The sequence below is a fragment of the Paralichthys olivaceus genome, chromosome 7 (genome assembly GCF_024713975.1).
Source record: "Paralichthys olivaceus isolate ysfri-2021 chromosome 7, ASM2471397v2, whole genome shotgun sequence".
NCBI classification, from domain to species: Eukaryota; Metazoa; Chordata; class Actinopteri; order Pleuronectiformes; family Paralichthyidae; genus Paralichthys; species Paralichthys olivaceus.
The window spans coordinates 25,478,109-25,494,807 of NC_091099.1; the positions used below are offsets into that span (position 1 = coordinate 25,478,109).

General features: G+C 40.0%; 1 protein-coding gene across 3 annotated transcripts in view; it reads right to left on the minus strand.

Moving 5' to 3' along the window:
* Window positions 1-517: 517 nt before the first annotated feature.
* The window catches only part of LOC109624239 (RNA-binding Raly-like protein), a 53,754-nt gene continuing 37,572 nt past the window's right edge, over window positions 518-16,699 (minus strand). For all 3 annotated transcript variants that reach the window (XM_020078784.2, XM_069528804.1, XM_020078785.2), the window contains 5 exons: window positions 12,269-12,453; window positions 10,256-10,369; window positions 7,077-7,216; window positions 3,636-3,687; window positions 518-2,318 (listed from right to left, as the gene is read on the minus strand). In XM_020078784.2, coding sequence (XP_019934343.2) covers window positions 3,649-3,687; window positions 7,077-7,216; window positions 10,256-10,369; window positions 12,269-12,453 — 478 coding nt within the window. In that variant the 3' untranslated portion in view covers window positions 518-2,318; window positions 3,636-3,648. The remainder of the gene's footprint in view (window positions 2,319-3,635; window positions 3,688-7,076; window positions 7,217-10,255; window positions 10,370-12,268; window positions 12,454-16,699) is intronic.

The window sequence follows — 16,699 nt, forward strand, 5'->3', positions numbered from 1 at the left end:
CATTGTTGTGGCGGCTGCTGTGGAGCAGGAGCAGGCGGCTTCGGGTGAGTATCCAGAGTTCCTGTTGAGGCAGGCCAAGGAGTCAGGCTGTTCCAGGAGGAGAAACACCGTGCCCATCAAGGAGATGGCTCAGCACTGTTGGCGCCGCACACGATGGGCGCAGGAGGTCGAGCGTGTCATCGATGAGTTAGTGGAGGTTTTCATGGTCGCCACAGACACATCCCAAACCTGGACCTGGAGCGCACGAGGGACATCTGGAGAAGAACACACGCAGACACACATATCCACCCCACACACATGTCCTGTATTCACGTACATCTGCTTCACCTCCGACAGTTTGAAGTTGGATTATAGTTTCATCTCGTCAGAGAACTAAACTCTAACATCCTGTTATCACCACATCCAGGATCCACCTGACGTCCCACTCAACACAGGGACAGTGCTTTTAGTGTTGAATTAACCCATAATACTAAAATCATTTCAGTTACCACACAAAAATAAAACATAACTCATATAGTAAGAAAGGTCCCAACACACCTTTATTTTATGAAAAATACCTTTCTACTCTCACATTAAAATACATCACATTCAGCACTGAACAAACACAAACACATCAACAGCAGAAACTACACTGAAAACAAATGAAGAGTTGTCATGTTTCCAAAATGATGATGTACGTTCAGTTACATAATTTCTTCTTAAACATTTTAGAATCATTTTTTAAAAGTTTGAAATAATGTTTAAGTATAAAGAGCCACTACTGTACACATAAATATTTTCAAGTATTCTTATTCAAACTGACAAATATTTTACATGAGCACTGGGTGTACAGTCACAGTTGTCCATATAATCCAGCAGGGCAAAGATGCTAGAGGTCCTTGTGTGCTTGTGTGGTTTGAGACTATAGTTTTGTGGCTGTGCTTGGCACAAAGTCAGTCACCCACAATCTGGAGAAAATAAAACTATGTCCAACAACGCAAGTCAAATATATTGGAGGCAACTCAACAAAAGTTAACAGTGTTTTGAGATTGGACCATATATATGTATGTACACAGGCGTAAGTTGTGCAGCGCAGCACATCATCATGTGACAGTGGGATGAAAGAATATAGTCTTTCCAAAGGTTGTGTGGTAAAGTTATCCTTATTTTTTTATTGAGATAAAAGTTTAAACTAATAGTATGACTTCATGCTGTCTGTCCCTGAATGCTGCAATCTTGACATTAGGTGGAACGCATAAATTAAAGGTTAACTAATGCAAACCCAACTGTTATAGGTACTGAACTATTAGATACATTTAGTTTCAGGTGCTGAACAAACCACAGGTAACCGCTTTAGCAGCTATCGTGAGATTTTATGTCATTAAAATTAGATAAGATCATTTTTTCCAAACTGTTTTACCACTAAAGCTAGCACTTAGCTTAACTCAACAGTTTTAGTTGATAAATTGGAATTTTTATTTCAGTGTTAATACTAATGTCAGGAAATTGAGTCTACCAGTTTATAACTGATTTCCTGAGTGAATTTGTAAAAGCGTGCTCATTGAGCCTTCATCACAGAACGCTACAGCAGTCCTGCACACAGCTGGTTACACATAATAACCACAGGTCCGATGGAAATAAACTGTGTGATAAGGAGCCGCCAGCTGCTGCCACACTTACTTTATTAACATAGATCTGAATGGAGCAAAACATGGGAAGCAACTCCTTAGAGGGATAAATGAGGCCAATGTGATTTAGATAGTTCTGTTGTTTTTGAGCATACTGTGGAATAAATATCGTATGGCCTTCACAGACATGTAGTATATATGTGTGTACTGTATAGTACATGCTTTTGGCCTCTCTTGGCAGATTTCAGAATCAGGGCCTGATGGTGCATGTGTGACAACTGAAAATCTGGCAAACATAGCTCATGAATTTGATACTTATGGGAAGTTACACTGTTCATGTTAAGATGCTGGACCATCTTTGATCACATCAGTAATGCAAGGGCGAAATAAAGTCAAATGAATTGCTTGAACTGCAATTACTGTAGTTGAACTCAAGGGCTGCCTGAAAGGTAGACTTCTTCTATGGTGCTTTACAGGGAACATTGTAAAACGTTTAGTTACTGTGGCCCATGTGTCAGTGTGTTAGCATGGAGCATCAGATCAGGTACACATGGGATTTTGTTTGTACTGCGGAATAGAGACGAGAACTAAGAAGGCATCAACGACTGTGACTGATTCAGATGTGGAGCGTGGTCGATCTGAAGTTGATAATGCCAGCGCCTCCTCGAAAGCAATTTCAATCCCAGCTGTTATCGGTTCAGGCATCAGTTTCTGGAGAGAAAAGAGAAACAAGAGAACGTAAGAAAACATCTAAAGATCTGCGAGACTCAAACAGAGTCTATGAAATATGAAAATTCCACAAGTAGGATATCCAGTCGGAGAGCACAGAGAGTAGATCAGTTCAAACTGTTCCATACTTTTAGATTTGATATCAGATTACACTTTTAACATCATCATGTTATGTGATGATGTGATTATCACAAAGAGGAGCTTCTGATCATTTTAACTAAGCTTAAAAAAACATCTTTTCTTGATGTTCTTGGCTTAATAGGATGTAAATCTCAGTGGGGAAGGAGATGTGTTGTGGTTATACCATTGAATGCTTTACTGACAAATTGCACTTAAATCGAATTAAGTGTAAATAGTTCTTAACAACACTATTGGTAAAGCTTGGCAACAGCTTTTTGACTTCAAAGCTGCTACTAGCTTCAGTTCATTTCACTATGTCATGATTTAAAGAGACTTAAGCAGTTTTCAGATGTGAACACACGACAACACGTATACATTTCACTGTGTAGATCACATGCTTTTGTTTACAACAACATCACCGGTGGGTCCTTATCAGTCATAGCTTTGTCTGCATCTTCTATGTGTATGGCTCCACTTATCATCCTGAGATATTTGTATTATTTTTGTGATTTTCAGTCACAAGTTAGTAACGTCACCGACACATCCACTTGCTTGCAGTGAATCCTGCAGAGGATCTCCTGATGTGTTCTCACATGAGCTCATTAATGCATTTTCCAGAGTTTTTACTAGGGCCTGGATGGAGACTCCAGACAAAAGCCTCTCACATAGAGCCCCTCCAGAGAATGTCAGAAATTAGTTGTTAGATCTTCACAACTAAGAGTTGCCTTTATCTATTTCTGCCTTAACAGTTGCAGGGACTGTGTTGAATTACAGGACACTTTGACATGTGACATTTAACGCTTTCATATGTCCAAACTATTTCAAAAAGGTTATTTCCACACGTGCTGAGATAAACTGAAACTGTTCACCAGCAGCTGAAACTTGAGATCAAATCTTTGGCTAAGTAGTGCTTTGAACTAACATCAAATAAAATAAAAATGCATGCTTATTTCCAACATCTTAGCTTATCATGTTAGTATTTTAACATTTGTACAGCCCCCTGCTGATGAGAATGTCATTAGCTGAGCAAGTATTGTGTCACGAACAGAAGCACTGAACAAATTGGTGGTGGATAAAAAGTCATAGGATCAAAAAAGTTATGATAATTAATCAACATTGAATGTGGAACAAATGTCATGACAATCTCTCAGTTCTATGTCTCAGTTTGAGAATTCATACCTGAGCTGCAGCATCACAGGTCGTCCTCCAGATCAGACTGATGCTGCTTTATCTGGAAACACACAGGAAGACGCTCTTAACAAGACACTGGGTCAGCTACAACACATTTCCACAAGCCTTCATCATCACCTTCATCATCATCATCATCATCACCATCATCCACATCATCATCATCATTATCCACATCATCATCACCATCATCCACATCATCATCATCATTATCACCATCATCCACATCATCATCATCATCATCATCATTATCCACATCATCATCACCATCATCCACATCATCATCATCATCACCATCATCCACATCATCATCATCATCATCATCATTATCCACATCATCAACATTGTCATCACCATCATCATCATCACCATTATCCACATTATCCACATCATCATCATCATCATCATCATTATCCACATCATCATCATCATCATCACCATCATCACCATCATCATCATCATCATCATCATTATCCACATCATCATCACCATCATCATCATCATCATCATCACCATCATCCACATCATCATCATCATCATTATCCACATCATCATCACCATCATCATCATCATCACCATCATCCACATCATCATCATCATCATCATCATCATCATCATCATTATCCACATCATCATTATCCACATCATCATCACCATCATCATCATCATCATCACCATCATCCACATCATCATCATCACCATCATCACCATCATCATCATCATCATCATCATTATCCACATCATCATCATCATCATCACCATCATCACCATCATCATCATCATCATTATCCACATCATCATCACCATCATCATCATCATCATCATCACCATCATCCACATCATCATCATCATCATTATCCACATCATCATCACCATCATCATCATCATCACCATCATCCACATCATCATCATCATCATCATCATCATCATCATCATCATCATCATCATCATCATTATCCACATCATCATTATCCACATCATCATCACCATCATCATCATCATCATCACCATCATCCACATCATCATCATCACCATCATCATCATCATCATCATCACCATCATCCACATCATCATCATCATCATTATCCACATCATCATCACCATCATCATCATCATCACCATCATCATCATCATCATCATCATCATCATCATCATTATCCACATCATCATTATCCACATCATCATCATCATCATCCACATCATCATCATCATCATTATCCACATCATCATCACCATCATCATCATCATCATCATCACCATCATCCACATCATCATCATCATCATCATTATCCACATCATCATCACCATCATCATCATCATCACCATCATCACCATCATCATCATCATTATCCACATCATCATTATCCACATCATCATCATCATCATCCACATCATCATCATCATCATTATCCACATAATCATCATCATCATCATCATCTTCCACATCATCATCATCATTATCATCATCTTCCACATCATCATCATCATTATCATCATTATCCACATCATCATCATCATCATCATCATCATCATCTTCCACATCATCATCATCATTATCATCATTATCCACATCATCATCATCATCATCATCCACATCATCATCATCACTATTATCCACATCATCATCATCATCATCATCATCCACATCATCATCATCGTCATCACCATCATCATCACCATCATCACCATCATCACCATCATCATCATCATCATCATCATCATCACATCCACATCATCATCACCATCAACCACGTCATCATCATCGTCATCATCATCATCTTCATCACCATCATCATCATCATCATCATCAACACAGCAACCACAGCCTTATCTTCACACACACATTGCTGATTACCCACACATATTTGTACATCCTTCACAAACACACGCACACACACACACACACACACACACACACACACACACACAGAACGGTAATTGCAAACGCACTCTTTATTCACACACACTCCTGTGAGAGGAACACTGCAGCTGATAAAGGGCTGTTTTCTGCCTCTGCTCAGAATAATGAGGCAGCTTCGCTCTGACAGGCAGGTAGGAAGCCTGCAGAATAATTCTGTATCATTAAGCTTTGTTGTAAAGGAACAGAAACAGTGGACACACCGTTGCTCCAGGAGGCTGATTATACCAGTGAGGTGCTGAATAAAAAGACCCTCAAGGCAACAGTAAACACGTCGTCCTCTACAGATTATACAAATTGTCTTTGGGACAGTCGGTGTAGTGTGGAGATGTGTGAAACATGTTATTACTGTTTTTAAGACAGAGGAAGGGATGGAATCAGACAGATAAATAGGATCCCCTCAAATTGTGCTTTGTCGTTTACAACAGTAATCTTCACTTGTTCTTTGTACTATATCTGAACTACACATTAAACAGTCCATCGCAGTATCTTTTCTGAAGCTCTACCTCAGGCTAAAGGATTTGACTTGAACTGCTATTCTATCAGGCTTCTACACAGGTATGTATGCTGCTAGAACATCATTGACTGTTGGTCAGTAAATACAGATGCACTTTAAAAAATGGTTACAGGCATTTTACTTTTCTTTGACATTTTGTCGTTTGATAAATTAATTCATTGAGAAAATGATCTACAGATTCATTAACAACAAAGATAACTATTTCTACACAGTTGTGCCCAGCTTTAAAAACATCACTCGAACACATAGACTGTGTATCTCGAACACAACAGTTTCATCATTTTGTTGAGCTAAAAGATGCTGGTGTAAGTAATTGACTCTCCACTAGAGGGCAGACATTAGCTTCTACAGTAATGTTTACTGCCACAAGGCAGTAGTTGAGGTAATAATGTACCCTGTGGGGTTGTAGTTGAAGGTACTTATTCGAAAATCTGTGTGGAAAAATAAGGTATGCACTAGTAGTTGTAGAAGTCTGGGTAGTATTTGACTTAAATATATGGTATATATTTACCCAGCTGGGGTATCAGTGGTATATACATTTACCCTGTGGAGGTAGTAGTGACATATTTACCCTGTGGGGGTAGAAGTGGTATATATTTACCCCATGGAGGTAGTAGGGACATATTTACCCTGTGGATTCAGATTCAGATTGCCTTTATTTTCATTGAACGTGATTCAACGAAAGTTGCATTGCTACAATGCATTGAGGTAGTAGTGGTATATACTTATCCTGTGGGGGTAGTAGTGACATATTTACCATGTGGAGGTAGTAGTATTATGTTTGTACCCTGTGGAGGTAGTAGTAGTACATATTTACCCTGTGGAGGTAGTAGTAGGACATATTTACCCTGTGGGGTTGGTAGTAGTACATAGTTACCCTGAGGAGGTAGTAGTAGGACATATTTACCCTGTGGAGGTAGTAGTAGGACATATTTACCCTGTGGGGTTGGTAGTAGTACATAGTTACCCTGAGGAGGTAGTAGTAGGACATATTTACCCTGTGGGGGTAGTAGTGCTGGTAGTGCAGCTGCTCGTCCTCGCTGGCCTCTCCTGGTTCAGGACTTTCCCTCTCTAGACTGCTGACTGAACCTCGGTGAGGAGAGCCGGACACACTGGGCTCCCTGCTCTGAGGACACTCTGACAAACACAGAGACAAACAGCAGTATTACCACCATTGTGAGGACCAAATCCTGCATTCTTTGAATGAGAAAGAAAGCAGCCATCCTCATCTACCCTTCTTTTGGTCTCAAAATTAATTAACCAATATCTGGGGGCGGCTGTGGATGAGGGGTTAGAGCAGTTGTCCTCCAATCAGAAGGTCACCAGCGAATTTCAGCCCATGTCGAAGCGTCCTTGGACAATGCTGAACCCACACTAAAAATGTCCCCTCCTAAATGGCATGTAATGTAATATCTACTGGGTTCAAGATGGAACTTGTGACACTGCTGAGTCTGAATCTACCAGAACTTTCAAGCAGCTTTATAATTTTAGTCTTTTGGTGTAAAATAATTTATCTAAATGACTAAAAATCATTAATGCCATTTTGAATAATTCCCTTATCTTTTTACCAGAGTGAAATACACACACACACACACAATCACACACAGTTGACTGACAACAAGATAACTCCTGAGCACTGAAGGGAAGCTTATGAAAGGTTATGAGGCCGTTGTTTATCGGTGTTTACTTCACTGTCATAATCCACGCTCCACTGGCGGCAATTTTGTCATTGAACCATTAGTCACAGATAGCAGATCACATCTGATGGTACACACACTGACACCCCTGCAAATCATATTCAATAATGCATTTTAATTTAAAGTTCAGTTGTTCTCTGGCTGGATTACACCTGAATCAGACTGATGCATTAAAGGTCCAGTGTGTAAGATTTAGGTGAAAGGAATTTTTGGCAGAAATTGAATATAAAATAATCCTAGTGATGTTTTCACTGGTGTGTTTCATCTTAATTGTATGAATTGTTGTTTTCTTTACCATAGAATGGACCTTTATATTTAAATACTTTATATTTACATGGAGGGGGGGTCCTCTCTGTGGAGGCCGCCACGTTTTTTACTGTCGTCCAAACTGGACAAACTAAAACCTTTTGAGTTTTCATGACAACTGAAGATCACCACAGGTTCTCCTTCATGTTGGGAAGGGGAGGGGGAGAGGATATCTATTACACACCTCGAGGTGTCGAGTACCTCGGGTGTTATGGACATGCTTCATAATGACAGATATGTTAATTAAAACTGTCTGTGGTGTGATGTGATATAACACCATTGTGCTGTACAAAACAATTTCATGCTATTATTTATTGATTGTCATTCCTTTACTCGCTCAGATGATGTTTTCATTTACTTTCACAATGTTTACAGACCCTGACAAAGCAGGATTACTATTTTACCTAGTTTGAACACCAGCTTTGCACATGATATTCTCCTCCAGAGGCATAGTGGTGAGTAGATAATGAGTGAATTTTCATTTACACCAGAATAAGCCCTTTATATTTAAATACTTTATATTTACATCAGCAGCGGGTCCTCTCTGCAAATGGACAGGCTTGAGTTTCTAAGACAACTGAAGGCTAAAAGTTCACTCTCATGTTTGGAAGGGGAGGGTGAGGTGAGAGGGTATTCAGCTGCACCATGAAACTTCACTAGATTTCACTACATTCTACCCACTGAACCTTAAATATTGCCAAAAAAGAGAGTAAAACCAAAGTTAAAAGTTAAAAGTAACAATCCTAACCAGTTGATGGTAATACAGAGATCATGAAGATGAATGTATTGTTCTTTTATTGCAGTTTAAAGCTAGATTGCACAAATATTATATACTGTAACAAACAATATCAAGCTGTTTTCACATTTGACTTCAGTGTGAAAATACATGAACATGCTCATAGTTTTGGTGAACTAACTTAACGATGGGGGCAATACCTGTTTTGCAGTAATAATGTCACCCTGGAACTGAGAATTAAATGGAAACTCTCATGATTCATTTTCTCAGTAACACAGAGACATTGGATTAGCTGGCTTCATCATTAAAGGTGGGTAGGAGAAGGTTCTGTTGAAAAGAATTTACTTGGAGCAGCTTATTTTAAAAAACAGAAGAAAGAATGTCGGGGGACACATGACACATGAAGCTTCTCTTTCCTCTTCTCCCTCCTTATCACATCAAATAAATTAATGTCTCATCAATACATGTTACTGCTGACTTTCCCCGGAGTCCATGTGCCTTATCGTTTGCAGATCCAGGCCCGCGGCAGCTGCCACCTCGAAGATTATGATGATGGATCGTGAATCAGAGATCGTGATCGTAATAGCGGATCCTGTTTTGTGTTGGCAGTGGATGGTGGTGGTGGACCATGATCGAGGTGGCAGCTGATGGTGGATCCTGATGGCGGCAGTGGATCATGATGATGGATTGTGGATTATAGTGGCATCCGATCGTGATGGTGGCAGCTGATCGTGTATTATGATTACAAGAAGACTGCTTGATATACAATATGTCTACTCAGATACTGTACCATTACTGACAATAATATTTGTATTTATATTTAGCTTTTCTAGTCTTGATGACCACTTGACAGCACAGTTTTCATTTCACTCATTCACACACACATACAGTTTGGGGTTCAGTATCCTGCCCTAGGATACTTTGGCATTCTGAATGGGGAAGACTGGTATCGAACTGCCTTCATGCTGAGGATGACCGCTCTAACCCCTGAGCCACATCCACTCCATAATAAAGGCAGTTAACTACAAATGGTAAATGGTCTGTATTTATAAAGCTTTTCTAGTCTCGATGACCACTCAAAGTGCTTTACAGTACAGTTTTGCCATTCACCCATTCACACACACATACAGTGCTTCTATGTGCAGCACTTTTTCTATGAGAACAGCACAGCCATCAGGGGCAATTTGGCGTTCAGAATCTTGCCAAAGGACACTTCGGCATACAGAATGGGGTCAAACCACTAAGTTTCTGGTTAGAGGACGACCCGCTCTAACCCCTGAGCCACAACTGCCCATTCAAGTTTATACAGACATCCGAAACACACTCTTTGTTGATAATGTACCCTAAGAACAGTGACACTAACAAAACAAAACAAAATCCAGTGCAACAGCGAGTCAACAGATTTGATAAACAGTTAGTATTCATCACTTTCTGTACCTGAGCAGTCCATCCTCTGTCTGTCCATCTTGTCTACACGGTCCAACAGGCCATCGATCTGAACCTTGATCACTGTCAACTCCCTCTTTATGGCCAGAAGCTCTGTCATCTTCACTGCAGGGAGATAGAAAGAGAGGGGAAGATATTTGGTGAATTAATATAGACAACTGGAAACAGTGTAAGCTTTGAGCCCTTAGACAGCAGCAGTTTGTCCCCTTTCTGTTTCATCATGAAGGAAATGTTTAGTGTGGATGATGCTGATTGGCCATCAAACTGTCCAATACAACAGCAGACCTTATCACCCCCCAGTAGCATTGCACCTCAGTAATGCTCTAAAAAGGCTAAATGAGAGAAAATACATGCAGCAGGTTCAACATCTGGTGGAAGGCCTCAACAACCACATACAGTTGTGTCCACACGTCTGGCCTAGTTGGGACCATTATACCCCAAAACAACATGCAAATGTCATCCAGCCACCTCTGCACTCGTCAAGCCTGTAGTCCTGCACCATCAACGACTTTCAGCATTGCACACGTACCTCCTTCAACCGCAGGAGCCTTCACTCTCGCTGTGCTGGCTAATGGACCGCCAGTGCAGCTCGCCAAACGACCCTGAAAACTGCATCACCACTGTAAGCTTTTCGACCTCTGAAGCTTGCAAAGGCAATCTAATTTCCTTGTGATGGGGTGCAGTAAAAACTATTAAGGCTTGTAATAAACTAGTATAAACAATTCTTATTTGCTATGCACTATTAACTCTGTCTAATTGCGAGCGCTGATAGGCTCAGCTGGGTTATAGCAAGGTGGAGAGACTGGCGGTAGAGAGGCGTTTAATGAAGAAACCATCTGGTGCCCCACCCCAACCGCCTTCTCTCCAGTACCCTGGGGCCCTACCAGTGAGACGAGCCACCATACAGGCAGGGGATAACATGAACAGAGTTTTAAAAAGGAAACATCCTGAAGGGCTTCAGGTTTCCATACAGGCACATGCCACTTTCAGATTTTAGATTTTAAAAAAGTACAATAAAATATTAGAGTGGCAAATTTTTACAAATGTGAACACAGGGTCTCAGTCTCTTATACGGGTATAAAGTTTAAAAGCCACTGGACAGGGTTAAATGTAGCACCTGTGTATCAACCTCTACTTAGTGTCTCAGCTCTCTTCAATTAAGTCTTTTAACATTCAATCCCAGACCTGTTTCTGCCACCAGAATGCAGCTGCAGTTAAAATAATTATTTTCGTTCTCTATACAAATCAGAGTTATAACACCAGTTCTTTTTTTTCATATGGTGTGATCATAGTGATTGGATCCTCATTGGAACCTCAGTCAGATGTAGCACTTATGAAGGAGCATTGTTGCTGCTGTGGACCTGCTTGAACCAGACAAACTGAAATGGTTCCAAAGTGTCCGTTGGTGTCAAAGAACTGTAGCAGATCAGATTAATGGTATACCACTGAAAGACACAGCAAGACATTTCCAGTTTTTCTCTCTAGTTGGAGGAATTGTTTTAGACATTATCCTCACCCTCCTCATCATCATCATCATCATCATCACTGCCATCTGAAATCAGACAACTCGCAGAAAGAAAAAACAATTCCAGCCATCGCATCAGAGAGCTTAGTGTGATATATGTGTTCAATAATTTATGATGGTCCTCGGAGGATGTTATTTAAAACTGAAATGGACCATGATAGGAAAGTGTCTCCCCACCCTGGCATTGATGTGTAAGCATCACTTATGTTGCTACATTATATATTACTCTGCTGCTTAATCTTTACTCTCTATTACTTCATCATTTATTAGTTGGGAATACTTTATCGTATGAAACTGCAACATAACTAAGAATTAAAACTGTAAGATTAAAATCGTAGAATTTATAAAATGTATCTTCCTTCCCACCACAAATGTGTGTCACGCCAAATGTTTCCTGATGTCAGAGATGTGAGCTGTTGGTGTTGGTCAGGGTCTGAACGCTGCAGTGACGTGGAGCATGTGAATAAAGCATCTCTTACATTTGGCTTTGCTGCTGCTGGAGGCGGGGCTGAGTGTGTTGTTGGTCCTGCCAGATGCTCTGCTGCTCTTCATCCTCAGAGCCGCTGTGGAGGAGGAAGAGGAAGAGGAGGATGAAGGTCGGGGCCTCTTGATGGGGTTGGGATCCACTGGGACTGAAGATGGGACACGCTGGTAGTCGAATACCCTGCAAAAAACACACATGCAAGTTTTTAACACACAGACTAAGGATGGGACAATATATAATTTTACTGCGCATCCCTCAAAAACTCTCACAGTAAGTTTACCATGGTACTTGTCTATCATCGGGATAACATAAACATGCCAACATTTGTGCACTCTAACTGTTTGAAAAGAGCCGAGGTTTGGCACATCTCACTCTATGATGCTGTGGTGTTTGATGACCACACTGTACCAAACCGTTCACTTTGATTCTAAACCTGGTTGAAAAAATTCAGAAAATAACATGTGAGAAAGAACAGACTCACAATGTTGCTATTTTTATTTATTTCCCTTTACTTTTCCCTTTATCTTTAATTTAACAGGGGACTTACTTATTTATAACTATCTTATTTAAGCTTCTTGTTTTTCACTTTAAAATGTTCACTAGAAATATGTAACCTATCTGTGATTCATTAAAAACATTTGTTTCTTAGCAAAATATAAGGTTAAGTGTCTTAGAGCCAAGAACTTAACTCAAACTGTCACCATTAAATTAATAATATTGTGAATCACAATTATTTAGGCCAGGACACACACACACAAACACACACACAAACACACACACACAGTGCAGACAAACTTTTTTAATGTGCCTCTGCCTGAGGCTCTGCCGTTTGTATCTTGACTGTTTTATTACTGGAATGAAGTGGGGGTAAGTTTATGTCATGAACAGATTTAATCTTTATGTTTGTAACAAAGTGAAGAGCAGTTTGGTTTGTGGGGGAGTCAGTGAAGTTATTTATACAAAACAATAAAACATTTTAAAATAAATCAGTTGGAGTGATTCCCCTTTTACAATGGACATTTTCTTTACTCAAAGACATAAAATAAATCCACCACAAGGTGCGCCACTTCTTTTCTCTTAGGCATTAGTGATTAATACCCAGTGTCAACACTAATTTATTTCTTTTTTACAGATAAGCCTGCAGGTACTTTTTTACTATTTCGAAAAGGCTCAAGTTGTTGGTAACTGTATTTTTTAAACTAAAGGAGAAAATACAGTCTTTTTTGTGGACTATTTTAGTGGTTTAGTATTTTTTCCTCTTCTGAGAAATTGTCAGTGAGACTTAAAATAAACTATATAGTGTATGTGTTTGTTCATGATGATTAAAGAAAATGTCATCCAGTGTGACATGCATTGACAAATTGACAACTAGAATTGAGCTCTATATTTGTTGCTGGATGATAAAGTAAGCAACTGCCCAGGCTCCCCCAAAGCCCCATTATTGACTAATGAATATATTTACTGTGTGATTGAAAAGCCCCACAGATTTAGAAATCCTAAAAAAGAACACGACAAAAGACCATAGTGGGCCAAGGACGGGCAATTTAATTCTTTATCACAGTATCAGCAGATGCAAGCACAAGAGTATGGTTTAGAGGGCTGCATTGGGATTGGGTCCCGCCGGGTCCCGTGGGACCCAACGCAAATCTCGCTGGAGCAGGTGGTTTGAACTTTGCTGCGGGCGGGAACGGGCGGCTAAAAAAAAACACTGCTGGATCGGGAAAATACTAGTCTACAACGTACACAAATCCAGCACCTCTGGGTTGAGGCGACACACCTGCTCTGTTCTCCCCGGTCAAAGTAAGCTGCTTTTCAAGGAGTGCTATTCCTGACCAGTGCGTCAAAGGACATGCAGGCCGGGGAAACGAAACAAACTACCTCATGAATCTCTTTATTAATAGCCCATAAAATGACGTGTTTTCTCCTGCGGGACGGGAGAAGACGCAAAATCAATGCATCTCTATTATTGTGCGGGCATTCATTCTCAGAGTTTTGCGGGTGAGGGCGGGAGTGGACACACACATTGCGGTTGCGGGTGGTAATGGTCAGAAATTCAGCGGGATGAAGAAAACAGTCCCACGCAGGGCTCTAGTACGGTTGTGTGCAAGTAAAGTGTATTGTGTGAGAGCATTACAAAATCTGAGTGTGAAATCAATAAGCCCTCTCAAAGTAAAAGATCACGCTCTTGAATAAAGAGATGGGGAAAACCCAAACATCTATTAGTTAGCAGGATTACAAAAAGCTACAGGACAGATTGAGCGTTGGTGGATGGAGGAGGGGATGCACATGCACACACATGAACCTCACTGTCACGCACAACAGATTCTGAATGGCAGTGAAAGAGAACTTCTCACATGAAAGAGAATTGCAATGCATGCCACTTGCAGATAAATGCAAAACTGCAGCTGAAACTATGAGGTCCGAAGGACATGATAGCTTCGAGCTTGCACAAAGCATATAGTGCTGCACATAGCTATACAATGCAGCTATGGAGCAAACCACCAAGTTAGAGATCTCTTATGTTATTATGTAAAATAATATTTTGGTTCATTATGAAACTGTGGCAGGTCAAATTACAATGTGACGAGATAGGACGTCAGCCTTGGCAGAGGTCTACATACTCAGAGCCCTTGCAGTTGAAAATGTTTTAAGGCCAGAGGTACAAAGCCTTTGATTTTTTCTTTGATTTAGGGCTAACACTGGGATGACTAACCTAGAACAACATTTTTGTCCATAAATGACTACATGAAGTTATTTGGCCTAGTGTTACAAATCGCAACCTTTGCTTCAAGGGGCTTTAAACTCTGCACAGCTAACAATACAATCTATTAATATATCCTTAACATGCCTGCACTTCTATTTGATTACCTGTGCCAAGGAAATGATCTTTTCATAGCTGTTTGTCTATTTGAAGGATTAAAGGTACAGTATAAATCTTACACACTGGACCTTAAAGCGAAAGCTACTGAATTGCATTGAAACTTGATGGAAAGGTGGGTAATGGGCCAACAATAAATACATTAACTTTTGGAGCAGATTTGATGAAAGGGATCGGATCCCCAAGATTTGTTTTTCTTTAACATTGCAACATTGTGTTTTTTGACTATTGTGGCCATCCATCCATCCATCCATTGTCTATACCTCGTGCTGGAGCCAATCCCTGCTGACATTGGGAGAGAGGCCAGTCCAGTTTCTCAAGATATAATGCAGAGATCAAAAACATTAGTCATATGTAGAGTGATATTGCTTATAAACAGGTGACATTTTATGTGGATGTAAGCTGTTTGCTTACATGGTCTATGTATTGGATCTCTGGATATGCCTTATGCAAAAGGCTTATAAAGTGGCCAATCAGCCTTGGCAGAGGTTTTTAGGAGAAACCTCAGTTTCATTATTATCCACATGGAGATGTGGTTCGCAGCCAGGCATTAAATAGTAAACCAATAAAAACTGCACAACCATGAAAGCAATACGAAATATAAAAATATAGATTCAAAAGTAAATGATGTAGAAAAAGAAGCTGCTAGTTCAGCTTCTTCACACCCTGCCGTGCTGAACCACCATAAACAGTTCCCTTTAACACACACACACACACACACACATACACACACACACACACACACACACACACACACACACACACACACACACACACACTGACAGATTGTCAGAAAGTACCAGGTGTATCTGAAGTGATGCCTGCTTGCAGGACGATGAATGAGAGGAGCTGCAGGATGAAAGATGACCTCTCTTCGCACAGCTCTTTAGTATTCAGGCCTGTGGGTCGACTGTAATTGGGTCACATTCATATAATGGCTATTTATTTTTCATATTAAACTTCTTCCTCCATTAGTTTGATTGGCACATTCAACCTTTAGCTGGAGGAAGACAACACAGCCGTTAAATAGGTGTTAGAGCTGAAGGTGGTTCTGTACCAGACTCCTCTCAGCTATTCCATTAATGTATCACTCACACCAGCAAGTCTTTAGTCATGAAATGTTTTAATTAATCATTTTATTAAACCTACTTTTCATTCGGCTGCTGTGTGCAGGTCCTCAGTGGAGAGGTTTGGACTTGCAGCTGTTAAATGTAAACGTTATTTAATGGTTGAGAATGGTTGAGAATGATCATCATACCTCCGCCACAATTAATGTCCTATGTCACTATGTCAAAGGAGCATTTCCCATTAATTATTTAGACTGTGGAATATTCTAATTTGTCCAGCTACAGTTTCATAATGAACCAAAGTATTTTTTTACACTTCTCATAAGAGAGCTTTAACATGGAGTTTTTCTCTGATGCTGCATTTGATAGCTATTTGCAGTACTATTTGCTCCCTAACACTATCGTGTGGTCATATCATCTGGAAAGTTTTTATTGTCCAATATAATCCAGCTAACTGACAAACAAATGCTGCTGAAAATAT